Source organism: Neodiprion lecontei, chromosome 4 (assembly GCF_021901455.1).
Source record: "Neodiprion lecontei isolate iyNeoLeco1 chromosome 4, iyNeoLeco1.1, whole genome shotgun sequence".
NCBI classification, from domain to species: Eukaryota; Metazoa; Arthropoda; class Insecta; order Hymenoptera; family Diprionidae; genus Neodiprion; species Neodiprion lecontei.
In genome coordinates, this window is record NC_060263.1 from 36,015,890 (window position 1) to 36,041,685 (window position 25,796).

At 40.6% G+C, this 25,796-nt stretch overlaps 3 protein-coding genes across 9 annotated transcripts; 1 reads left to right on the forward strand and 2 right to left on the reverse strand.

Moving 5' to 3' along the window:
- Positions 1-1,317: 1,317 nt before the first annotated feature.
- LOC107219592 (cdc42 homolog) lies at positions 1,318-4,231 on the reverse strand. 6 transcript variants are annotated; one of them, XM_015657852.2, is made up of 6 exons: positions 4,143-4,231; positions 3,299-3,500; positions 2,863-2,972; positions 2,315-2,512; positions 2,079-2,229; positions 1,318-1,538 (listed from the first exon to the last, which is right to left on the reverse strand). In XM_015657852.2, exons 2-5 carry the CDS (start codon positions 3,474-3,476, stop codon positions 2,140-2,142), a joined length of 576 nt encoding a protein of 191 aa, XP_015513338.1. In that variant the 5' UTR covers positions 3,477-3,500; positions 4,143-4,231; the 3' UTR covers positions 1,318-1,538; positions 2,079-2,139. The 6 variants fall into 6 exon arrangements, with proteins under 6 accessions (XP_015513338.1, XP_046592667.1, XP_046592666.1 ...); XM_046736711.1 differs by having other exon boundaries at positions 3,299-3,496; positions 4,023-4,200; XM_046736710.1 differs by having other exon boundaries at positions 3,299-3,523; positions 4,023-4,200.
- Positions 4,232-6,008: 1,777 nt separating this feature from the next.
- LOC107219576 (sodium/potassium/calcium exchanger 4) lies at positions 6,009-11,652 on the reverse strand. Of its 2 annotated transcripts, none has more exons than XM_046737460.1 (9): positions 11,606-11,652; positions 8,677-8,898; positions 8,160-8,347; positions 7,937-8,084; positions 7,444-7,545; positions 7,322-7,372; positions 7,030-7,242; positions 6,813-6,914; positions 6,009-6,606 (listed from the first exon to the last, which is right to left on the reverse strand). In XM_046737460.1, exons 1-9 carry the CDS (start codon positions 11,607-11,609, stop codon positions 6,272-6,274), a joined length of 1,365 nt encoding a protein of 454 aa, XP_046593416.1. In that variant the 5' UTR covers positions 11,610-11,652; the 3' UTR covers positions 6,009-6,271. The 2 variants fall into 2 exon arrangements, with proteins under 2 accessions (XP_046593416.1, XP_046593415.1); XM_046737459.1 differs by lacking the exon at positions 11,606-11,652 and adding an exon at positions 11,200-11,459.
- Positions 11,653-16,267: 4,615 nt separating this feature from the next.
- On the forward strand, positions 16,268-24,712 carry LOC107219596 (sodium/potassium/calcium exchanger 4). Its single transcript, XM_015657860.2, has 9 exons — positions 16,268-16,399; positions 20,399-20,572; positions 21,196-21,383; positions 21,657-21,894; positions 22,091-22,225; positions 22,508-22,723; positions 23,385-23,486; positions 23,667-24,094; positions 24,152-24,712. Exons 1-8 carry the CDS (start codon positions 16,375-16,377, stop codon positions 24,008-24,010), a joined length of 1,422 nt encoding a protein of 473 aa, XP_015513346.1. The 5' UTR covers positions 16,268-16,374; the 3' UTR covers positions 24,011-24,094; positions 24,152-24,712.
- Positions 24,713-25,796: the final 1,084 nt, after the last annotated feature.

The window sequence follows — 25,796 nt, forward strand, 5'->3', positions numbered from 1 at the left end:
CGCTATAGAGAAAAAATAACAAAAATATAGCGAGAAAAATGAAGAGCATTGATGAATTTATAAATGCATCGCTGACGTGAGAATGTCAAGAATGTGAAGAAAAAGAAAATATACATTTACTTGGCTTGTCGTATTCTTAACATCTTGACTGAGGATTTTCCATCGGAGAAGTGGTCAGAATCCAACAAGCTTAAGGAGGCTCCACCTTTTCTTATGGTGAACCACGGGTATCAATATTTTTTATCAACATGATTTAGTAATTAATTTTTTTTTTCATTAGCTCGTTAGTTGAATTAATTTTCTCGACTAAAAAATGTTGACTCATTGGTTGGAGACATCTTCTGGCGCACTTAGATTGGTATTTTACAAGTGCTAAACCTCCTTAAGTATAAATGTATTAAGATAAGCGTTATAATCGTAATGCGTAAGTATATAAGAAACTTTGAGGAAAAATATTGATATTTCTATGAGAAGTGATAAATTTATAAATTTTATAATGTACAATGGTATTTATGTATCATGTATAATATGCATTGACGAGTTCAAACTAAACTAATTTCATCATTTTATTATCAAAGTCACGATTTAAAGCGCTGTTTATATAAAGGTAGTCAAGTTACATTTTTATGTAACATGTTTGGGAAAAGAAAGATATTTCACGAAACTTGTATTATATATTTTTTGAAATTTCGCGTAGTTTTTTAATAACGATTGAATATAGTAACGATTTTAAAGTGCGACTAGGATCGAAATAAGGTATGCAGGAAATGAATAAAATGTGGTAAGACTGAAATTCTCTGTGAGAAAATGCTTCGTAATATTTAAAATATTGGAGTATGATAATTAGTGAAAATAGTGTTATTGGTTTTCTCGTAAATGCACGCGTCGATCACGTAACCGTGTAATTGTGAGTAAGTTATAAGAAATCGATAAGACGAGCGACACTGAATTCAACATTTCTGATTGAACAAAGTTATACAATGCAGATAATATACACGCTGTGTTAGATATAATATACATGATTTATTTAACTTACAAGATACCAGCACGGACGTACGAGGGAAGGGCATTCATAATACACACGCGCGATGTATTAATCGACAACTGAATCGTAGGTGTGTCTCGTCAGTCGTTTTCATTGTGATTCGAATAACGACAAACGCGACAATCATCGTGGCTTTCAACGTCAAGTGACAAGTGGACATTAACATTGTCACCGGCCGCAAAATTGCTCTATCGGAATCATAACGGAAACGGTAAAATATTCTCTCTGGCGTCCGTGCGCTTTTTGATCAAGAAAAAAACGGATTTACTTAATTGTTTCTTTCATTATTAATTTATTAAAAAATTCACATTAGTAACTTATTATTAAAAATGCCTTATTGATTACTCAATATTAGAGTGGCGTGGCTCCCTATTTAGAACTCATGGAGGATTACTCCCGTCCAGGATGGCTGTTTCATTTCATGTTTATGTGTTTATTGTTTTTGTTTTTATAGGATCATGAAAGGTATTCACATTTAATACCGTAGTCCATCCTAAACAAAAAGTAATTCATTATCTCACGAAGGATATTAATCTATCTTACCTGAGTATGGTTACCCTCAAATATATATCTAAATATTATGTATAATGTATAATGCGTGTTTGTAAACTAATTGCACTATAAACGTTCAGTGTTACATTTTTTTTCATTTTTTTCTATTTCTTTTTATAAATCGGAAAATACTGTCTCTTCCTCAATCTGAAGCAGCCTGACGAATACAAATCAGGCAATGCAGGGGGCCCGTCTTTGTCTCAAATAATTTGATAATCCTAGCCAACATCTGTTCCCCGTGAAAATTATTTCCATCGTTTTTCCGGAGAACCATTTTATTCCTAACATTCATATACTCATTCTTGATAAACTTGTGAATTATGATGCCAAGACGTATTTAGCAAGATTGCTGTTCATTTTGAATACATAAATACCTAAGCGTCTGGTTCCTTGGAATATCTTATGCCAATTGATCAATGGATACAGCATATATTGTTCAAGGCCTGTACCATTCTATTTTGATAGTATATTTAAAACTTACAATGTCGGGCACTATCAGCCGTGCTCGCGTAGTAGTGGGATGGAGATTAAAAATATCCTCCCTACAAAAGGACACACTTTCTTCTCCTAACAGGTTCTGGAGGTTCAAGTGCAGCCAGGATTGCTTCATCGAACACGTTCTTCAATCCTTTCTGTTTATGTACAATGTGAATATTTTAATTTTACAAATACATGAGGATTGACGAGATTTTGTTATGAATGTTAAATGACCCATACTTGCGTTAGAGCACTGCACTCGACGTATTTCACAGCCTTAAGCTCCTTGGCCAACTTTTCTCCTTGTTCTCCTGTTATCGGTTTTTGTTTATTTTTTGCAAGCTTTTCAATAGTTACTGCATCATCTCGCAAATCGATTTGAGTTCCGACCAATAGGAAAGGCGTCTTCTGACAGTGGTGCGTTATCTCTGGTACCCACTGATAAGACATAAGTACATGTTATTATTTTCAAATACACTCACCGGACAATATCAATAAAACGTATATTCTTGTCTATAAGTATTCGAGTATCGTGTAATTCACAAACACTGGAGAGCCTCGACAAAACTGCAAGTAGCGACAACATTTTATATGAATTATAAAGCCGATAATATTCGATACTGAGCAACAATCTGAGAAGTCTTTTTGCATCATAGTTGGGGTAAATTTTGATTTAAATGTCACTGCAAACATTTCAGGGTTGGCTACCGGTTCTGTTTTTTCGCATCAACTAAAAGCTCGCTATCACTCTGATATTCGTAAGAAGAGAATGAAAAAAAAATTCATACCTTCTCTTTAACATTTTCAAATGAAGATGGGGAGACGACTGAAAAACAAACTAGAAACACATCCGTTTGAGGATAACTCAGTGGTCGTAGTCTGTCATAATCCTCTTGGCCTGTAAAATAATGAAATTTGTGTTCGTATAAGCATTGAATAATCGGGAAAGTGATTTAGTGGCATAATTGAACATCGGTATTATAAATTTCTAACAAAAACTTGCTTTGAACAATATTTCAGTATCATTTTATCCATGGTAATCTATAGAACTTTTTGTAAACAAAGTTTCTCAGCAATTATCGATTTGTTTCCAATTGTGAATCTTCAAATCTAGTCAAAAATTTATCCTTCCAAAATCTGCCGTGTGAAGAACGATTCGGAACAAAAATTTCAAAATGCACTACAATTAACCAATAGAGAAATGAAGTTTGAAGTAATACTCACCAGCGGTATCAAATAATCCCAAGGTATATGGTTCTCCACCGATCATAACCGTAACTGCATAATTATCGAATACAGTTGGCACATACTCGGAGGGGAATTTATTTGTGGTGTACGAAATAAGGAGGCAAGTTTTACCCACGGCTCCATCACCGACCACAACACATTTTATTGTCTGCATTTTTGTCTTCTCGCTCTTTGCTACCTGTCAATAGACCGAATCATGAACTGGAATTTGGAATAGATAAGATATAAGTCTACTAAACCGTGCTTACAGGCAGTTTAGGAATTCGAAGGGTGATTCAGAGATGAAATAAAGGCAGAAATAAAAAACAAAGGGGGTGGTGAATAGACAAACAGTGTAGGGGAAAAAATAAAATAAAATAGGTTTCCGCGTGACAGGACTGACTAATGCTTGAAATTGCCACACAGCTGAGGAGGACGTACAATCATGTGAGCAACTCTCCTATACGTGAGATAGTAATAGAGTTAGGGGATAGCAATGCGATTGTCACGAATTATTGCATGCGTATTCATTACGAGCTGTAATTAAGTATAGAAATGAGAGGGAGATTGCGGAGTAGTTCCGGGAGGCTGAGACGCCGCTTGTGTACATCGGTTAAACCGAGGTTCTAATTGGAGAAAAATACGCATATGCATGGTGAATGTGTTTTTAGAGTGGCCATTTTGCTGGGTACAGGTACATTGTCAATTCCGGTCAACGAACCTAGGCTTGTACCGAAGTCAGATGTAACCAACGTCTCGTATGCAGTTGTGATATTGTTACGCTACACGCCCGACACTGCGGGGCGGTTGATATTTGATCAAGTAAATCCGAAAAACTCACAAGTAACTGGGCGTCGACAACACTTCACTGTCAGAAGACTATGTTCTTCATAAGAGAAGAAACTTTGGAAGAGAAATGGGCGCCGATCGGGTTTGCCAACTTCGCGCCATCTGGTGGGGTTACTGTGAATCAGGCGCGATGACGTCATCGGCTAACTGTGGCGAGAATAGCAAAGACCGTACATCCGCTCGCATCATCGTTTGCAGAAAAGGCCTGTGCTTGTAATAGAAAACGATTATCATTCGACCTAGTAGTTACAGTTTCAGCGTTGACTGAAGAATATAAAGACGGATACCCCTGGGTAAATTTTTGTGACCAGTTTTCGGCGGGCAAGTGGGCCCAGGTGGGCCTGGGAGCTTAGGAGGGTTTGTTCTATCGACTCTACCTAACGGGCTCGCACCGACATTTGTAGCAGTCAAAGTTGTGTCGGTATGGAAGCTTGAGAATGAGTCGGTACAAAGTGAGTACGTAAGACTACTTGTCGACTGCAACTTAGAATTGTCGATCAATTCGATCGTCCCCGTCCTACCACTTCCTACTACCCCACCACTACCAGCGCCTACCACTTCCTACCACCCCCTACCACCTCCTACCAGCGCCTACCACTTCCTACCATTTCCGAACACCTCCAACCACCTCCGACCACCTTCGTCCCCCTACTCCTCCATGTATTCTATAACATTAATATTCATAATTATCCCAACAACTTTTCATTTGCTCTCTCAATCTTGAATTTTCGTAGGCATACAATCGAAACGCTGTTTTAGCATGTCGCAAGTGAAGTATTTACGTAAGTAAGTACTGGCTTGGGCTTACCACTGCGAAGACTGTGTTACTCGGAAGGTGAATGCAGCCAGCATCATGTCGAAATCGGTAACTCTCTGATGTTCTGCAATAAGCTCTCAACTCTACCGTTGGAACATCTCAGGGGGTGCAAGCGCACGACGATATAAGGTTGTCACACCAAAGCCTATTAGGGGTAACTGTGTTTATATTCTTCAGTCAACGTAGGAGCTGTTTGGAGGTGGTTGGCGGTATCTTTACATTCTTCAGTCAACGGATTCAGTAAATGGTGGAAACGACCGATTCCTGCGGTTTTTTTATCGAATTAAGCTGGGGAAAGAAACTGTTACCAATTACAATCTAGTCGGTAGATGAAGGAAATTGGAGGTTGCCGGAGCCGCTGGATTGTCGGTCACTCAAATTTGTCCAGCAGCTTCAAACTGTTGAACGAAATAACCATGTAGAGTCGTATTAATATGAATTATAAATCATAACGCGTAGATAATTGAAAGAACAGACACTACTGGACGGAGCACTCTGTACCTTAAGTTGCTTGCAGCTAGGCGTATATTTTTCTTACCATCAGAGTATGCTGACGTTTGATTGCCTTCAATAAGGCGCACGGTAATTGATAAATTTTGTCTCATGATAGATATTTCAAATTCTTTTCCTCGCCAATTGTACAATGTATCATAGTTAGATGTCGGTAGTCAAGACTTATTGGTGTCCAATTTCTAACTTTGATTGGTGTGTGCAATCGTATTAATTTCTCATTATTCCTGAAACACATCGTGAATTTAATCCAAACAATTAAAACCGATTTATGTTTTGTTTTTGATAAGATTTTTGTAAAACATTTCACTTACCGAGATTGATGGAGATGCTAAAAATATTTCATCCTACAGTTTTTCTACAAGCATATAGCTTCTAATTTAAACATTAGCATTTCCCTCAATTTATGTATTTTTTCATGAAGTACGTGCACAATTATCCGTCGAAGTGATGAAGTTTAATTGATGTTCATTTATTCATTTTTTTATTTTTTTATTTAGTATTGATACAGACGATCGATGACTCTGGATAATGTTTCATTTTTTGATCAAGGGGATGACAACACGTTAAATAATGATTAATATTATCTAATAGATCACTACTTTCAAGATTAAGTTGTAATACTAGATCAGGGAACGTGAAATAAATTAAATAGGCATCGCGTGGTAATGTATAATTGTCTTTTTAAGATGCAAAACATATTTTATGAGACGACACAACATGCATTAATATATCAAGCCATAATATTTTGAGAAATAAAATTTGAGTATTTTTATACGTAAATGGTGCACGGGTCAGTGAATACACGTGGGTAAATTAACTGGGAAGAAAATATTGAGTTCGATTAGAGATGCGAGGATCAGAAATGCAGCATACATGACGAGACAGTAAATGCCAACCTTACGATCGAGCTTAAACTTATTGCATATAAAAGCACCGTATAGTATTACTAGCGTAGAGAGAAGAGAGACAGAACTATAGACGAGTCCCTCGGAGTTTATTTTCACGAAGTTCTCACCGGGAAACTGGGGCAAAAAGGCCGCCTTTACAAACCAGGGCAGGCCAAGGCATAGCAGTACGTCGAAGATGTTCGATCCTATCGAATTGCTTATCCCCATAGATCCGTGACCTGAAAGTAAAAACGTGGTGATAAGTCATTTGCAAATGTGACAAATTGATGACCAGGTTCAGCGATCCAATTTGACTGGATATAGCTTTGCGTCCTGTCAGACGTTTTTAATTAAAAATTAACTACGTTAAAAGCTTTTTTGAACACAGAAGTAGGCATGATGTACGTAAAAATTCCGACACTAGTTGAAACAACGTTTTCTTTACCTTGATTGGTCACGATCACACTTGACACAGCTTCAGGTACGCTCATTCCTGCAGCTAAGAAGGTCAACCCCATTACCGAGTCAGGGATTTCTAGAGTATCACCTGTGCAAAATGAAAATGTCGTTGCTAGGTTGGCACAAATTGTGAAATTTGGGTATGCGATATTTCAATGGTATAATTAACGACCTTTTATCCTGCGCTGCCTCTGATCTCTTACCAATAATAGTTATGAGCCACGACACAATGTAGGACATGGAACCGATCCATACAATGCACATCGCGAAGGTGTACGGGTACCAAGTCCTTAAGGAAGGTCGCCTGCAATCAGGTACTGTAATTAAGAGCATCAGGTTGATGGGCCACGTCAGGAACCACCAAACCTTCTCCCATCCAGCCTCGGGCCATTGTGTCAGATTCACTATCTCGTCCTCTGGGCAATAACAAGGTTCGTAATTAATTTGCAACTGAAATAGAATCAGCGATCGAGTTAGCGAAAATTAATAGCGTACCTTCCGTATCGTCATCCATGTTGTAAATTAAGGAGCTGCTCTTCGCTTTTTCTGTCAAAAGGTTGTCGGTTTCTTTGTTACTAATTCCTCGGCTCAATTACTTTTCACAATCTAATTCTTACCTGTTACAAGGAGCGGACTTTCTTCCGATAAATTTTTAAACATTGTTTTCCGCCCACATAATCCCTTTATAAAGGCGCCAAGTCGGCGGTTGAATATCATGGCTGTAACAGAAGTGGTGTCTTCGTAAAACTGGTTATCTTAGTCAAGGATCTACTTAGGAAAGTAAATATACGTTCAAAGTGGGTAGCCTGTTTGGTAGGATGGGAAGACACCGACTAAATATAGGATATTTGAAAATCCTTAGTCTCGCCGGGAAATGTAACCTGGTTACTAAGAGATACTGGTAATCAGTTTCCGATGGGATCAAACTGGCTCCACTTGCGGGGAAAAGTTTTCAACTTTGCCCAGAAGTTCCATAATTATTTCGAGAATGTTCCAAATGAATATGTAATCTCAATTTACCTCCGAGACGTGAGGTAGCAAAACAATCTATCGCAGTTAGGGAAGAATTTCTCGAACGACATGTGAGACGTATTGGGGTACTTGACTAACCGCAAATGTACACAAGGTAGAAGATAACGAGAATCAGAGCCTCGTACCACTCAATGCGACCGTCTCGAAGGGTCAGGATGAGTAGCACAACGGTGACTGCGTATGCCAATGAGTCGCGGCTTATCGGCCACCAGTCCAGCTTTAAAACCTGAAAGTCAACGGGAGTGTAACGTCGTCGAAGACCTCTAACTGACAATGAACCGGTCGCCAATGAAGTACAAACCTGGGTTGCAAACAGCCCGCAACAGGCGGGTACAGCAAGGATGTTGAAGACCGCAGACCCGACGATCGTCCCAACCCCGAGATCTCCTTCCGTGACGAAGGTCCCCACTATGTTGATGAACAATTCGGGACTGGATGTAGCCGCGGCCATGAAGGTCGCTCCTGCGACATCCTCGGTCATTCCCAATTCTGCGAGGAAATTAATGACGCGCGTGTAATTGGAGCACATACATAGGTATACATGTATATATAGCGGTGATTGCGGTCGAGATTAACAGTGGAAATATGCTAACTGAGTTAATAATATTCAATGTACTGAATTTAGATCGAGTTCCGGTTACACTCTGTGATGAGTATTCAGCGATAGGTAATTACAATTATGCCGATGGGGGATGTTCCGTGATGGCGACAGCTTGAGGAATTACAACTGTCCGTAGTAATACTAGAGAAATTACGGATCCCATCTACCTGCATTACGGAACGGTTGAAGTACCTAGTAGAATGGGCTGATTACTAACTGTCGCATATCATTTTGATCGATGGTACGAAGAAATCGTCGCAGACGACGGCGAGGAGGAGGAAGAGGTACGAAGCTATGGCGAAATGAATGGCAACAAATCCGTGCTGGCGTTGTTCCCGTGTGAAACCGTCCGGTGGAAATTCTTGAATAGCCGGTGCTGAGCAGTTGGCAGTTCCGAGTAGAGGATCCGCGCTGTCCATCCACAGGAGCTTCCGAGATCCTGAAAAATGGTATAATCGGGCGATGTGTGTATAATGTACGGCTCTGATCGTGAGTCACCGGCAGGGAACGATCGCACGGGATAAAGATCGTGCCTAAGAGGTAGGCTTTGGAATTCAGTAATTGGAGATTAAGCTTCCAAGAGACCGAAGTGAATAAGACAAAGCCGCTGTGGGCGATACCAGATTATTGAACGGATGAAATGATAAAGCTGCAGACAGTCGCGCTATTGTCTTAAACGGCTCTGTTGTGACATCCGACTTACATCTCACGTGTCCTGCAGGCCATTAACTTCCGCCCCTCTTCGAGGCAATTTCTTACCGCGCAACAGCTTGGAGTTCTTATTTTCTTGAACTGAACCTTAATTAACGCGTTCGGGACTGCCCACGATCGCAAACTGGCGCATACTCGCAAATCGTACGTTTATTTTCATCCATTCCGTAAAACGAATCGAATCAAAGGACATAGGAAAAACAAGATTCAGAAATAAGACTCGTCCTTCGATCGATTATAGCTGGTCAACACTCAAAATGTACTTTAATCGGTAAACACGATTATATGACTAACGTTTACAGATAATTCCACCATCTCGGTACGTATTTCAGATTGTTATTTGTGACAGATTATTATCCCAGAGATAGGTATTCTATTATTACGTATTGTTATGAATTTATGATAATTTCACGTGCTGCAATATACATATTATGTTTGTTATTAGGCATTTAATCCTTGTCCCCTCAGCAGATTTCACACATTGATTTCATTAAAATAGTGCCAAGGTGATTAAAAATACATAGACATCAGTTAAAACGCTCAACTGTAAAACGCCAGTTATTGTCAATAGTATCGTAACGCTATATCATATCGATGTGTACAGACATTGATATTATATTCAAGGACTCTCCCGTTATCGGCGAGTATGTAGGGCACAATTCATTGATCAAGGTCCGAGATTTGTTTGATTTTCAGGTGTGCGACATAAATGATAGTGACAAGTAGGTTCACTGTACTCCCACATACGATAAAACCTGCGAATAGTCAGATTATTATTACTGCAGATTTCAAAGAATATTTTATACGTGCCGATTTGCCAGTCTGTAGATTTATAATCATTAGGTAAACTTGATTCCTCGATAGGCGGCCTTATCGACGCGTCAAAACTACATTGCAACCTGTGTATATTTGCGCGAGCTTACAATGTGAAGTAAGAAAGGAGGTAAACACACACTGGACGGTAAATAGATAAATAGACAACCGAATGCATCAAGCGCCTTGCATTTCAACACCATATTATCCCTTCAACTGTATTAATTTTTATGACGCTAACGCATTCTTCGCAAAAACAATGAACGCGTATCGATTAGATTTTAAGTTAAGATATTGTGATGTATTCCATCACAGATCTTTTGATTTACGATTAAACTATATGACACACCAATTAGTTTCAATATTCTATCGATTTTCGATCAAACTTTCTGTACAGATTTCTCAACTGTTACGGATCACATGTAATCGGGTCATTGGCCTAGTCGGGAAATTACAGACTACTTATAGAATTCCATTGTGTTATTACCATTTAAGTGTCACTACGCGGTTCCGACTAATTGTCACGTTTGATTGATACAAATGTGACACGACAAAGTGCGCTGGAGTGATTGAACATATGTTTTCCAATTTTTGAGTAGCAAAAAGAAATAGCTCACTACTTTTTTTTAGCCTGCATTATTTTCGGGTGATAATGCCGAATGGACAATTACAACAATGACTGAATTTTCTATCCATATTCGATTGAATTTTCGATTCAAGGCTCATTTTCTCGATAATCTCAGTTCCCAGCTACACATCTATTATTATTACCGCCTACACACCCTTCCGGGTTTTAGCTATGCCTTAGCGATATTTATGGCTTTTGCAATCGGTAAATCAGTGTCGTCGGACTCTAGACTCGTAAATTTTCATTAATCCCCGAGAGCGGTGTGAAATATCGCTTCTATCAGAGCTTAATAATCTACTTTCCCTGCGGTTACAGCAACAAATTACTCCCACGATATTGGCTTTCTCGAGACGTAACTCGGCAGTTGACCACGATATAATTGAAGCTTGTAAAACAGAACCGAGGCGAGAATCGTCAATCTGCAGGGTTTGCCTCGTATGCGGCAATAAATATCATATTCCAGAAGTGTGCGGCTGAAGCCGGTCTCGCCTAGCAGTCTCATATCCTTTTTCAACGCGATATCCACCAGCAGCATGCTCGGCAACGCGTAGTATTTAACATTAATGAAGTAATTATTTAGTCACTCACCCAACGTGTCCTGATTTTCTGGACCTGACTCGGTGGCAATGAGGTGTGAAATACTGACGCAGAGAAAGTACATCGACGGGATGACCAGGACCAAAAGGATCCTGCATCCCACCATATGTCTGTGTCGCCTGGCCATGCAGAAGTATTCTCTCAGCGTAACGAGACTCGTTAAGTCAAAAAGAAGCACGTATGAAGGAAAGAAAAATAAAAAAAAAAATCGAAATGAAATTACAAGATCGTCCAGGAGCTTTAGAGATGCTGACCAACCGACGGCGCTTCTGATACTGTTCCCGATACATCGATACGTCGCTCAATAATACCTTTGAATATGAGCACTATCTGGGAGATAAGATATTGACTCGAATGAGCCATTTATTTAATATATGATAAACGGGACAATATTTACCCATAGTCGGAGGTTAGTTTGTGCACATTGGGTGCTACGTTGTATATCCATGCATACACCCATGTTACTTGCAGCTTGATCACCGATCTCCAGACGCCTGGAATTACTGAACAGAGATCGTCAATTTTGCAACATGTACGTTTCGATGAAAAGATTTTTTTTTAAATACGATATCGATAGACACACACACACACACACACACACACACACACACACACACAAGTTTCATTGAAAAATTGCACCGACATACGATTGAAGATCAATATTTTTCTCCTTACTTGGCAAAATATTGACGCGACTCGGTGAACGGGAAGCGATTTATACATATATATATATATATATATAAAAACCTTGCTTTTCAAAAGTTATCGACTAAATCTCCCTCCTTACACGTGACCTCGCCCATACCTTGTACCGCAGGACCTGGTTTTTTCCACGTTTCAGCTGTGGAAATTTTACGCCACTGAAGTATATACACATGGATCGTATTTAAAAAGGGTAAACCTTTTTATCTCAAAGAAATAATAAAAAATCTCAGAAGATACGAACGATTGACGGTAAATAATATACATGCATATACATACTGACTAAGCACAATACGATGCTCTGATTGTGACCGTATAATCCGTATTTTATAAATTTTTTGAAATTCTCAATTTCCTCCTTGTTTTTCTGTCCATCAAGTAAATGGTGACGGTTTAGCATAATATCTGAAAAATTCAAAACCGGCGTATTTATGACCCCCGTTCAGATCGGACAATTTTTTTTCCACTGACCTTTGACCCCGCGAGTTTCGACAGTCCGAACGGATTATACCTATATTGCTGACAATATGCAGCAGCATGCAACAGATATTATCAATCTTGTAGCGATTAATTTCATGCAGTAAGAATTTTATGAGGCCCTTAAAGGCCGAGTTTAAAAAAACATTCTCCTATTATAAGTTGTAAGGCGGGATGGAATCAGTTGAACTCGTTGCCCCCTGTAGAGTATAATTCAATTTACTTATGACCCTCTGTTGCGACGAGACAACCTCTTTTTTATTTCTTTCTTTCTTCGTCACCGCGGTTATACTAGTGCCGCATCACGTGTATAACATGTACAACGTATATACGTTGTATTTGTGTGTTCATACGTAGGTGCATGCGTTACATACGTTTCTACGGAGTATAAGTGTAACGTACTTATGTTGAGATTCACGTCTCCAGTCTTACAGGATGAGGTTGTTGTGCGTAAACACGAGCGTCACTTGGAAAGAGAGAGAGAGAGAGAGAGAATAAAATCAAGACGAATTATCGTTACAGTAATCCGGTAAAGTGCTTTTCAACAACTGGGTTGATCGATTACGAGGGAAAGTTTGCTCAATGATACTTTTTTTCCTCTTCATTTTTCATCCCACAAGCTCGGTCTACGTGTGAATCTGTTTGCAGACTGCAGTTGCGGACACACCTCATGAACCGATTAAACAGTCCTGTATCACAAGTTATACCCTCGTTGAAACTGTGTAACTTTGATTGCAACATTGTATGTACAGTACCTTATACTCGACTCGACTGTCAGGGACGAAATTAGAGCACCGTAAATCGGGCCCATATAGCAGCTGCTTTCATGATTGCGAGCCTTCCACTTAAGAAGAACAATTATTGTACGAGTGTGTGTATTACAATGCGTATATAGGATAGAAAAATAAGACATTTTTCTCGTAGGAATGTGAAATTCGAAATATGAATAATTACGCTCGCTTCGTGTAGTTACGTACAAACTTGACAAAAGGAGCAGGACAAATGTAAGGGGGAATTTTTCTCGAACCTTTGTCATCTTCCTCATCAAAGAGCCTCGGGCACGGCCAATATTTTCTGCCTTTTTTCAGCCGAGGGTACAAAGGTGGATAGGTATGCAAAGTGCCCGAGGATCGCTCGGTCTCTGCTCTCCTTGGTCCTGCCGGTCTCCCGTTATCCTGTTTTCTACCCAACGTAATATCTACGTCAGAGCATGACCGTTTGAAGAGACCGCGGGTGTTATCCTCCTTCTCCTTCTCGTTGGTCGAGCCCTTCCTCCCATCGTTAAAGTACCCGTTGCACCCACACCACCGAGTGCACGAGTGCACGAGTACGAAGGAGGGAATTCGAACGTGTGAGCACGTGTCGAGCCGTGCGTTACATTACCACCACCTTGGTGTGCATAAACGGGGGTGGGGTTGAAATTCCTGGTGAGAAAGGTATTCGCGAAGCACCAAATTCCGAATTATCTGCCGGCGAAACTTTAAGTAAAGAAATCAAACTTTGACGAAACATCAAAGTTTCGAACGGTACGAAGCCCAGAGCTCAAAGTTTCGAAGGGACAAAATGCCCAAAGGGCGTAACTCCGACAAGTCAAAGTTCCGAAAGTGCCGAAATGAGAAAATTTGGAAATCTGAAATGTCGAAATTTCGAACGACCGAACATTTTCAGTTCCATAACTTTCCGGCTCGGGGATATTTCACCACCTTGACATTTCTTTTCGTCGGGTAAACTACGTTGTTTCAGCATATTTTAATTTTCGGAATTTTACTCTATCGAAATTTTATCTTTCGCAATTCTGCTCTATCGGAACTTTGCTCAATCTTAGCTTGAATTTTCGGAATATTGCATTTCGGAACTTTGAGCCATTGGCTTTCCGATCGTTCGAAACTTTCTCGTTTCTTCAAAGTTTATTTTCTTTACTTCAGGTTTTGCCGCAAAATAATTCGGAATTCGGCGCTTTCGAAACTTTTCAAATTTTGAACTTCAACCCCGCCCCCATAAAATAAATCTGTGATTCTGCACTGTACCAAATCTTTTGCCATCGAGCCGATCCGGCAGGGCATCGGCTAACAGTCCCCGTTTTCAATATAAGCTCGACGCGTGTTGACGAGAGGTCATCTGAACCTTCTCGAACCTCGAAAGCTCGAAAGCTCGAAGGCTCGCCGCGCCGGGTCGAAGTTTAACGGATCGTCGGGGTCATCGGTCATCCGAATCGATTTGAAGGATGATGACGGGCAGATAATGCAGATTTCTTTCGCAAGCTCGTCGTAGTTTTAACCACTTTTACGCGGCAAGGATTTTAATCTCACAGGAATCAGCTGACCCTCTGAATTAGACTGATCATATGAACTCGAGGACCGCGACTTTGATCCTGCAGCTGGTGATATGCAATGGAAACCGGTACAATTGGCTGGCGTTGTAATGCATCGGTTAACGGAGTTTTTATCATCCGATCTGATTGATTTCCTGCGGCGGTCGATTATCGTCGAAATCACTCGAATCGGTCGTTGACCGTTAGACGTGTAATTACATTATACAATATTTCACACTAATAGCCTTGCAGTGATTGGAAATTATATCGGATAAGGCCCAACAACCATAAGCATGTATAGAGTATGAATACGAATCTAATTACTGTCTGATAAAAAAAAGATCTGATTTCGTGTATTGCAGTCATTCAAAATATGCAACTAACGTATACCGATCCTCCGAATATCATTCATTGTACAAGGAAAATTAAATGGATTACCGTGCGGGGGATTTGCGTCGTGGAGAAATAATCGAAAGAAGTATAAAGGAAAAAATTTAAAAGTACTGTAAACGTTATATATTTTTTCGACCGAAAGAAATATTCGATTGAAGAGAACGCAGCGATCGGTAATACAAATTTCTATCACCAAGTGAAACATTATTTATTCGAATTAGAAAAATATTTCTTTCGCCATACCTGATAAAGTCGACAAAATTTCTTTTTTGTACGAACAGATGTGGGCAAAGTGTAGGTGGTGCTTTTCCGCCTACGTCGCGCAGATGCAAGAGTTGAAGCATTATGTATATATGTATTCTTATCAAAGAAGCTTGCAGGAGAGATAAAAAAAAATAAGGATAGAGGAACAGCGCCGGCGATTTGTAATTTTTTCAAGTGCGGAATTTGTTACAGAAGACGGACAGAGTTGTTTCCTTATTCCATCAGGGTTATATGGTATTTTGATTTATATTATACCTGTACTTTCAAAACACACTAGCCTCATTTAGATCTAATTTTTCAATAAGTTAAAAAGTAACTTGAAGGTCAACATTTCACTTATTCATGATGGAGTTGCGATCCATTTCTGTCACCATTTTTGCACGAACGCTACAATATGAATCAATCTGTAGATAGAGGAAAGAGTCAAATAACCATCGAAGAAACAATTTAAATTCTTGATGCAAATCAATGAGTAGAGTATTTCATAGATACGCAAACACGCTGAAAATCCTGGGTAATTGACTCACCGACTTGATCGTAACGTTCGAAAGTTTTTTGGTACTTATTGTCGTTTAGTTTTTAATTTTATACCATTAAAGTCATCGCCTAAGAATTTTTTGCTACTTTTTCCAGGCATGGAAATTCCGTACCCCGTTCACATCAAGTGTGGATCGATCCAAATTGACAACAACGAAATCACCGGCGGTGTAGCGGAATAAATAAGAGTGCCGAGAGTTTGACGGGGAGTCAAGTTTGGTTTTGTATCGTTTGATTCAGTTTGTGAAATTGGTGGATCCACTTGCAGGGGTGGCCGGTCGGGTATTTAGATACGTATCCCACACACGTATCTAGTAATGCGACAGAGCAGTTTCATGTTTTCTATGCCAGTGTAAAAGTTTGTATAGTATTGAATCGAGTCGACCAATGCGTTCGCTGGGAGGGGCAGACGATTCAACAAACGATGTCGGAGTTCGGAGTAATTGTTAATGTAGTATGTGTGTGACAACGGGATTGACAACATGGATACGTCTGACCTAGGAGGAGGTTGGTTCGAACTTTTTTAGAATATAAATTGTATATTGCGTAGAGAATAACCGAGAGCCGCGTTATATTGAAGAAGATGTTTAACCTGGGATCGTTCGGCAAAGTAGTGTGATTAGTTTATTTGAAAATTTCGCGTCGATCGAATCCGAGCCCGGGACGAAGAAGCTCGTTAGCAGAGAGGAGCGCACGAGCACCGAACTAAAACTGCGCCGCTGAATGTTTCTCGGTTTTGTTCTATCACGTGTGCTGGTACATCCTGGAAGCGATAAGCGTAAAAAACGCTCTGATCGATGAAGAAAGAGATCGTGGTCAAGAAAGTGTCCTTCCTCTGCCGCAATCGACTCGAATCCCGATTGCCCGATTTTCAAGCTACGATTTCGAACGCCATCGTAGGACCTACGAGGCAGGAGACGATTTTCTAGTTTCAACGAGAATTAATCTAGTCAAATGGGTAAAATTGGTAAGGGATAAACAAAATAAATCTATCTGTGCTGTGTGTGTTTCTTTAAAAATGTTTTTCGTCCTCTTCGTTTCATATTCAAATTTTCTAAATTTCCATTCAAAATCTATTCGACAACGTAACAGCAACACACATCTTCGCAAGAAGTTTGCATCGCTCTACAGATCTTTGATAAAATTTAATCCCTCTCTGCTTCGACAAGTCGATATTAAATATCACGTACTTCATATTCTTTAACAGTTTATACTTAACATGTATGCTAAATTTCCAAACTTTTCCACTGACGGAGTAGTGCTTGAAGTGTCATCGAGCCGTCACGAATAAAAACGCGCTTGAATTAATTAATGCATTTATACCAGTTCTCCAATTGCTGCAACTAACCTCCGTATCAACTCTATGTCTCTGTGCAAGTAAATCTGAATCCATGATTAATACCGTTTGAAGAATGTATTTTCAACCCTGGGACGAGATTCGCATCAGCGATTCTTTGTTCGTGATCTAGGGCCTGAATGACGCGATTAACGACGATGGTCTTGCAGATTTTGGCTTCACAAGTTGTACAATGAACAAAATATGTCAATCGAATTGAAAAGTCGCAAGTGTTTCAAAAGATTCGCATTAACCATCGCCTGATACGTATTTCGGTTGCGTATTCTACCGCGTATTGTTCTCGGATACGTAAGTGCCGCGATTACAGCTGATGGCGCACATACGAAAGGAGTATGGCAAAAAAAAAAGAAAAGAAGGATAAGAAATATAAAATAACGGTAGAATAATCAGTAAATTACGATCGTCGGTTTTTGGGCAATAAAACTACAGAGCTCCAAGTAGATCTATTAAACGATTAATTGAGCGGGAATTAAGAATAGCTTAAGATTGTAATAATTAAGAAGTGAGTAGCTAGTTGAGAGAGCGGTAGCTGGTGTTATGTGTTACGTGTTATACTATACCTACACTTCATGCGGCGTACATTAGACATGAATGGCATCTACTATGCTCGGTTGAATGAGAGCAATTTAACTTCTTTAGGTTGCTTAATCGGTAGGAAGTCACATCAGTCATGTAGGTATAACCTACACAAGTCATCCGTACATCAGGGTATCCGTACGTAGCGGTATGTACCTACTTATGCCCCGCACACGCACACGAAAGCACGCACGCATTCGCGCGCACGCAGACGCGGAGAAGTCCCTGTAAGCTCCCCGTGCTGCAAGTCCGGCCACATCCAATGGCTCGGCAACCAGCTCGAATCGTCGGCGTAGTTATTATTTACTTATTGTTTATCCATTCGTACGGCCGGTCCAATTTCCACGGCCTCTCCGCCGGAGAAGTGGCGAGCCGCGAGGCTCGGCGTCGCTCATTGTCGGAAGAATCTGAAAATTCGAATACCGTGCATGAAATATTCCCGCCCACGCGACATTTCGCGTCGCTACGACACGCCAAAGACTCGTCTCTCAGAACAGGACATCATTCTCGCATTTCGAACCCTTTCGCGGTGTTCGGTGATCCTGGAAATGTCCTTGAATTTGTTAGGGATTTTTTTACCAGAAACCGTACCTTTCAGCTTTCAGCTTCGCCCGCTAGGCGGCGACGCGTTCCCGTAGGCGAGTTGATTCGTATAAAAAACGCGTTTACGCCTCAAACTTGAAAAGAAAAATTACTCTGAAGCCATTGTCGAGCGCAATTGATACTCGGTCGGAATAACTGCGCGTTGCTGTGAGCGGACCTGAGAACATTGCGACTTTAAACGAGCATTCTCGTGTTCCTACCGATTACGGAGCTGGTCACGCGGCACTTCGCACGGTTAAATCGTGTCGTGGACGGTTTAGCTTTAGACTTGAGCTGTACCTACCTTCGGTCTCAATCTAGTCTCCTTTAATCGCGCTTCAAGCAGCCGCTACCGAGAGAGTTACACTTTATGGCGGAGATGCCAAGGGGATAAATCCTTCTCAGGGCCTCTCAGAGCTTTGACGAAAGACTGAAAACTCTCCTTAAGCCTCGAGCCTTGGCTACCCGACGGAGGTGAACGAGATTGGTTATTTTCTTTATCAGACGATAACAACCTGTTCACAGCCTAATGCTTAACGGGGCATTACGTAAAACGGTGATATTTTACGACTCTCCGCGGTGATGGGAGTGGTGCATCCGGAACATGGACCCGACTGGCCGTTAACAATATTATAATTACTTAGCGAACTACCGATCCTCGCCGACAGTTTCCGATGGAACGTTAACGCTCTATGGCTCGCTGAGTACTACGATAAAATTAAAATGGTACCAGCCGTACCCTATAATCGTGAATGTACTCTGCGATCCGGGTCGATTACACAGACGACCTGGTTTTTTTACAATTAACCTGCTTTCTCTTAACCATCCGCATGCGATAAAAATTCTCAAACTTTTTACCAATTCACCGCAAGAATTATGCCTTGCAGTTTCAACGTTACACTCAACTTATCCCATTATTTGCGAATTGTCGGAGGCACGATGTTTTGCGACAGAATTGTATTGGCAAGGTGTGGACCTTTACAAGTCATTTCAACTTCATAATCCTAGGGTTCGATACGTACCAATGGTATATTGACTTCAAACGAACCTGTGACATTCAAATGGCGTCACAGAGTGACGAATTATGACGAAAATATAGTTTACAACTACCAGCGTATTATACGTACAAAATTTCAATGCTACGATAAAGACGTTAGATTTCACACGCAGCTCTTCGGTCTGAGGAACCATGATCTAAATTGTCGTCAATTTCAGACATTTGATTATATTCTCACGCGACAGAGCTGAGGTGTAAATGCGATTCGCGCTATCTGAGCTCCACGCCATACTCTACATTACGTGTAATTGATACGATAAGTTAATGAGATAACCAATAATGATAACGGGATCAAACGGCTCGACCGTTCGTAAGCACGCGTTAGTGATTGTCGCAGGCTGTTCTGTTCACTTGTGATAATATCTTCTTCGTGTAATGGTCCACTGCGAAAATTTCTGTGCAGTTATTTGGAGCATGAAATACTTATCCGCAATTTCGCCTCAATTTCACTCAATTGTCGAATACACGTGTTTGTACAAGACGTGATGTGCACCACGCGATCACTTGAATTTGAAATATAGTGTGCCAAGGTCGCAATCTCGTGTTAATCCACGTTTCGTTTCGCCGGAAAATTCTTAATCCAAAAATGCCCGACGACAGAAAAATCTCGAACCCAATCCAGGTAACAAATACTATTCGACAATATTCCCCGGTAAACAATGTTATTCCGACTTAATGGCACTTGTCTCTCTACCATTTAAACAAATTTCCCTAACCTTTTTTCCTCTGTTCTACGCAATCGAACCAACCGATCTTGACAAGCTTATAGCCAGGATTCTGATTTCAGAGACTTGTACATATTATGCTGAATTTGAATCGTATGCCAAGCTGTGACTCAAAATATATACGTACATGTACGATGGATGCGAATGATAATTTTTATACGATACAGCCTCAATGTCAAGGATTAAGATTGTGCTGGATTAATTTATAGGTATTAATTGCACACCACCCGCAATCGAAGACTTCCCATACGACCTCTTCAACGAGAAGCAACGCCAAGATGGGGCTGTGGTTGTTCACGTCATCGTCTCCCTGTACCTTTTCATCGCCTTAGCTGTAGTATGCGACAAGTTTTTCGTACCCGCAGTAGAAAAAATATGTCACGGTAAGCAAACGCTTATAAGTTTTTTCGGCGCGGATCTTCATTGAAAGATAAAGCCTTTGCCCGGTACTAAGATAACCCAATTTTAACTCAACAATAGTAAACGGAAGTGAGCGAAGACTGTCGGTAATTTCGTAAATTGAAATTATTTTTATACGTACATATCTCCTGTCTTTTAACGTTTTATTCACCTAATATGACACAAATTTTCAAAGCGAATCTGGTACAGTGCACATAACCGTGAGTTTATCGTTTACGTGCATGAATCGCGGTGAATTTGGTACGTATAAAAAGTTGCGCCAAATTTATTTTAATCACTTCTGCAAAGTTGCATTTTATTCGATTTTTTACTAGTACCAAATAAGGTTGGTGTTTTCAAATTGCAAGTGCGAAATAAAAAAGCGAGCTTCTATCAAGTACTTGCGGAAATCAGGACAGTAATTTTTTCTTCACCCAACTCTCAATTGAAATCACTCGACATCGTCGGTGAAATTTTTTTCTCCCAATTGACCTCGAAGAATTAATTTTCGTGATAACAGTGAGCTGACATTATGATTTAAAAAAAACTTTGTCAGAAGTTACGGTACCTGTTTGCGACCGATTGCATGTCGGAATTATTGTTCCAGCACTTTCAATGTCGAAAGACGTTGCCGGCGCGACGTTCATGGCAGCGGCGACATCTGCCCCGGAGCTTTTCGTGAACGCTATCGGAACCTTCATCACCGAGGGTGACATTGGCGTTGGAACCATTGTAGGGTCGGCCGTTTTCAATATCCTTGCGGTTCCAGCTTGTTGTGGGATCGGAGCTGGAATGGTGGGTATAACGTTCCTCCTATCGACCCCCTCACCCCAAACACCCCATCCTTCATCCCTTATCCGTCGATCCGCATTCCCCGTACACCCTCCCGACCCTTCCGAAACCATCGATCTAAGAGTTCCCCCTATATTAATTTCATCTGGGTTTACAACAAGTTCGGCATGTCCTTCGACATTTCAGATTCACCGAGTCTTTTAAGCGTCGCTTATTGTTGAAAAATACGGGAATGTAGACGGAGACGTTGGACGTAATCGATGAGCGATTTTTCAGGTCGTTCCCTTGGACTGGTGGCCAGTGAGCAGAGACTGCCTGGCCTACGGTGTTACCGTGGCGATCTTGATCTGCATAATCCACGACGAGCGGGTCGAGTGGTACGAGGCTTTGACGCTGGTCCTCCTCTACATCGTCTACATCGCCGTAATGTACTGGGACAAATCGTTCCAACGTTGCGCCAGGTTTCGTACGAAGAATAGTCAGCTCTCGTCCGAGGACAGTCACATACCCACAGGTGAGATGATTGCACGACAGTTTCATCAGCGGTCAACTTTGCTAGCGCGAATAGCGCGCAGTCAAAGGTCCACGAGGCGTCTAGGACGTTGGGCACAAGGGACCAGGAATCAATTGGCGGATGAAACTTGCACTTTCGGATGTGAAGGAGGAAAGAGGTATATACGTTAACTTGGTGAAATTCAATTTGTCCCCAGGAGATGCCGGCGAACTTCACTTATCAAGACCGGATAAACTTCAATCGCCAGGAGACCGTGGAGAACAGATTGCGACGATCGAGGTCCCCCTTCAGAACGGAGGAACTAAAACACAGGAAGAGAACATTGAACCGGGTGAGTGACGTCAATTCCAACCGACGGCGAACATTGAGCTCAAATTTTTTCATTCTCAGAGACAATCGGGAGTCACGGACAATGGGTGAACCGAGATTCACGCACAGTTTCACGCTGCGTAGAATAGCGTTCACCAAAGACCATATATATATATATATATATATACATGTATAGCCGAATTGACAAACGTAACGCGGCTAAACGATTCTGGTCGTTTGATCGCACCACGTTTTCATTCGGAATCCGGATTCACAGACCAGAACCGCGTTCGATTTTTTACAGAATACGAATACGAACTGTTAGTTTGGCCGGCACGTGGTGGATGGATAAGAAAGACTGCCTGGATCCTGACGTGGCCCATACATCTGGTCTTCATGTGCACCATACCAGACTGCGAGAAACCCAGGTTCAAAAACTGGTTCCCGATCACCTTCCTTATGTGCATCATATGGATAGGATCACTGAGCTACGTCGTGGCGTGGATGATCACGATAATTGGTGATTACGCTTGGAAATATATAGCATATATGAGGAATAACGTATTATGATGTCGCGTGGTGGCGTACTTGCCGTATTTAAGGTATTCCTTGCACGAACTTGAATATTTTACAATTTAATGATTTTTGTCCACGACAAAGAACGGATACGTGCCATTGAATTAGAAAAATTTCAAACCAAGTTACCGAACATTTATCCGAAAATTACGACTTTGAAAATCGTTAAATTTATACGGCACTTTACGGAGACGCGGTGCTGGTCACATTTCTATCTAATAATTTGTATACCGAATAATTCCAGATGCCTGATACAAACTGCCCTGTACGCGTGTAAAAGACGTTAAATAATCGGTAACGACGACAAAAACAGAAGCTCACCGAAATGCTTAAGAGGACAATAATGATAAAACTTGCAAAAATCTCGCAAGTATAAGAATTTTTGTAACCGCGACTTTTCGTTAGAAATTTTCGATTCTAGCTCATCGTTAGTTGTAACAATATAATTAATTATAATTCATATTCATTACGAGTCGGTCTAATTCACGTTATTATCGAAACGGGGCCCTACTTACGCCCCGGTAAAATACCGCCCTCCGCGCAAGGAATACCTTAACAGATCCCGTTTAATTCACCACCGATACAATTTGTTATCCCTTCATCAGGGGACACGCTGAAAATACCGGATTCAGTTATGGGCATTACCTTCCTGGCGGCAGGAACCAGCGTACCGGAAGCTGTATCCAGCGTGATCGTCGCTAAGCAAGGTAAGTAATCTCTTGTTCCAGCGGATGGGACAAGCCTGCGCGAATGTGTACGCGTTGTAGGTGAAACTAAATTCAGCACAGCGATGAAATTTCCCCTCGACAAGCATTCCGGGTGGTATAGGTAGACTTATAGGGCGAAAGAGGTTTCAGTTTTAACCAAAGTTTTGTTAAAACCCGCAGGACACGGCTCGATGGGAATCAGCAACTCAATAGGATCGAACACCTTCGACATTCTTCTATGCCTGGGTTTGCCATGGCTGATAAAGTCCTCCTTCTCGCCGACACAGCCTGGCAAGCATTACATCAGCATAAACTCCGGCGGGCTTGAGTACAGCGCGATTTCCCTACTATCGACATTGATGCTCCTCTACATAGCGTTCGCCTCCAACAAATTTCAGCTCGACCGGAAGGTTGGTCGGGCCTGCCTCTGCATGTACGCGGTATTTCTGATCCTGGCGTCCCTTATCGAGCTCAACGTCTTCTTCAGGGTGAACCTCCCCACCTGCCAGAGGACGGTCAATTGATCGCCATTTTCTATCCTACACCCGTCGATCAACTTCATTTTCATAACATAGTTGTTGTTATTATTATTATTATTATTATTATTATTATTATTATTATTATTATTATTATTATTATTATTATTATTATTATTATTATTATTAATATTAATGTTATTAATATTAATATTATTGTTATTATACTATCTTCGTAAGTTTACGCAACCAAGCTTACGGGAGAGACACGTTTTAAGTGGAGGTGCTTATTATTGACTACATGAGATTTTTTGTGTGTACAGTTCTAATGTTACGTAAATGAGGTATGTTAAACGAACAAAAACAAAAAAAAAACAAAAAAACAAACAGGAGAAAAAAAACGACGAGGAGGTTTAAGAAAAAAAAAAAAAAAAAAGACAAAAAACTACACAACAACAAAATAGAAAACAGAACATTTTGTACGTTTGTCATGTAGCGTAATATCGAGTGTAGATCTATCGCATTATATTAAATTATAACACTTTATATATATTTAGTCATATATGTATATGTATATACATATACGTGTGTATATATGTATATGTATATATGAATTCTTTAGTTTAAAATTGAGATGAAAAAATTGCGTAAGAGAAAGAAAACGGAATTGATTCCTTATGCTTTTCTTCTATTCGGAAGAGTTGTTCGCGCGGTTAAAGTTGCGAGATTAAAATCACATCGTTTCACTTGCCCGACTCTCAAGCAATATTCATTCTTCACGTATGGTAAGGTGGTCGATTTCTCCTCCTCCTTCTCCTCCTCCTTATCCCGAAGGACGAAAAGATACAGATAAGGCAGCGTAACTTTGCCAAGGAACAAGAAGCATGCTGTTTGGAGAAAGAGAGAGGGTAAGGGGCGAGATGGAAATCCAATAACGTAGATTCGTACGCCTCCCGGATTCAGAGTGTATGTGTAACTTATATTCCGAGTGAGCTGCAAAGTCAGACCATCAGAGTATGGAAAAGTTTCGCGTTATTTGCCAAAACGTACATACAAGCCTAACAAAAGTTCTGGATAAGCCTGCAGCTGTTCATTTTTATACTACTTTCTTGTAAGACTCAAACATTCGTTTATTTATCATTCAAGAATTTGGCAGCTTCTTGTCAACATTATTTAAACCATCTGCAAGAGATATTATACGCTAGTTGTGAAATTATGTAAAAACTGTGGGTTGAATAATTGACGAGCGTGACTCGACGTTTCGAATTTTTATCAAACGTCAGGAATTCAGTGCAAATTCGATACGGGCTCTTCGGAGTAAAAATTTCTGTAAAGTACGTATTACGTTTTTTTTTTGCATGTAAAGAACGATAATTAGTTGGCACGAATAAATGAGTCAGTATACGTAATGGAAAATTTCTCGACGCGATTGCTCTGTGAAAGAATTTTTAGTTTTTCCTTCTATTGCGTTTTGTATAATTTTGAAAGATCGAATCATGCGACGTTTCACAGTTGCACAGCTGTGTTAAGGAAGACTCTCTTTCAAAGGCGGAATCTGTTTCACGTCCACCTGGATCTGGGACGGTAAATACTTAGTTTTATTTAGTTAAAGAGAGCGTGGCTCTTACGTTTCTGCGCAGAAAACAAGAAAACTAGAATAGCTGAGTCGCCCCTTGGAATTCCTTCGTTCATTCAATTTCTCTGGCGTCAGTTTGTCTGGAAGCTACTTCCTCTGGCGCAGAACGAGCCATTACGAAGAGAGAGAGAGAGAGAGAGAGAGAGAGAGAGAGTGAGAGAGAAATTTGGATAAAGCGGAAGTGTGAAACAGGGAAAG

Bases quoted from the DNA above. Each gene is read 5' to 3' on its own strand.
- LOC107219592 (XM_015657852.2), bottom strand. From the start codon at position 3,476: ATGCAGACAATAAAATGTGTTGTGGTCGGTGATGGAGCCGTGGGTAAA. The intron at 2,973-3,298 runs GTGAGTATTACT...ATTATTTTACAG, and splicing joins GGGATTATTTGATACCGCTG to GCCAAGAGGATTATGACAGA. The intron at 2,513-2,862 runs GTATGAATTTTT...ATGTCTTATCAG, and splicing joins TTGAAAATGTTAAAGAGAAG to TGGGTACCAGAGATAACGCA.
- LOC107219576 (XM_046737459.1), bottom strand. From the start codon at position 11,335: ATGGCCAGGCGACACAGACATATGGTGGGATGCAGGATCCTTTTGGTC. The intron at 8,899-11,199 runs GTGAGTGACTAA...ACCATTTTTCAG, and splicing joins AGAAAATCAGGACACGTTGG to GATCTCGGAAGCTCCTGTGG. The intron at 7,373-7,443 runs GTAAGAATTAGA...ACCTTTTGACAG, and splicing joins AAGTCCGCTCCTTGTAACAG to AAAAAGCGAAGAGCAGCTCC.
- LOC107219596 (XM_015657860.2), top strand. From the start codon at position 16,375: ATGGATACGTCTGACCTAGGAGGAG. The intron at 16,400-20,398 runs GTTGGTTCGAAC...ATTAATTTATAG, and splicing joins TACGTCTGACCTAGGAGGAG to GTATTAATTGCACACCACCC. The intron at 23,487-23,666 runs GTAAGTAATCTC...TAAAACCCGCAG, and splicing joins CGTGATCGTCGCTAAGCAAG to GACACGGCTCGATGGGAATC.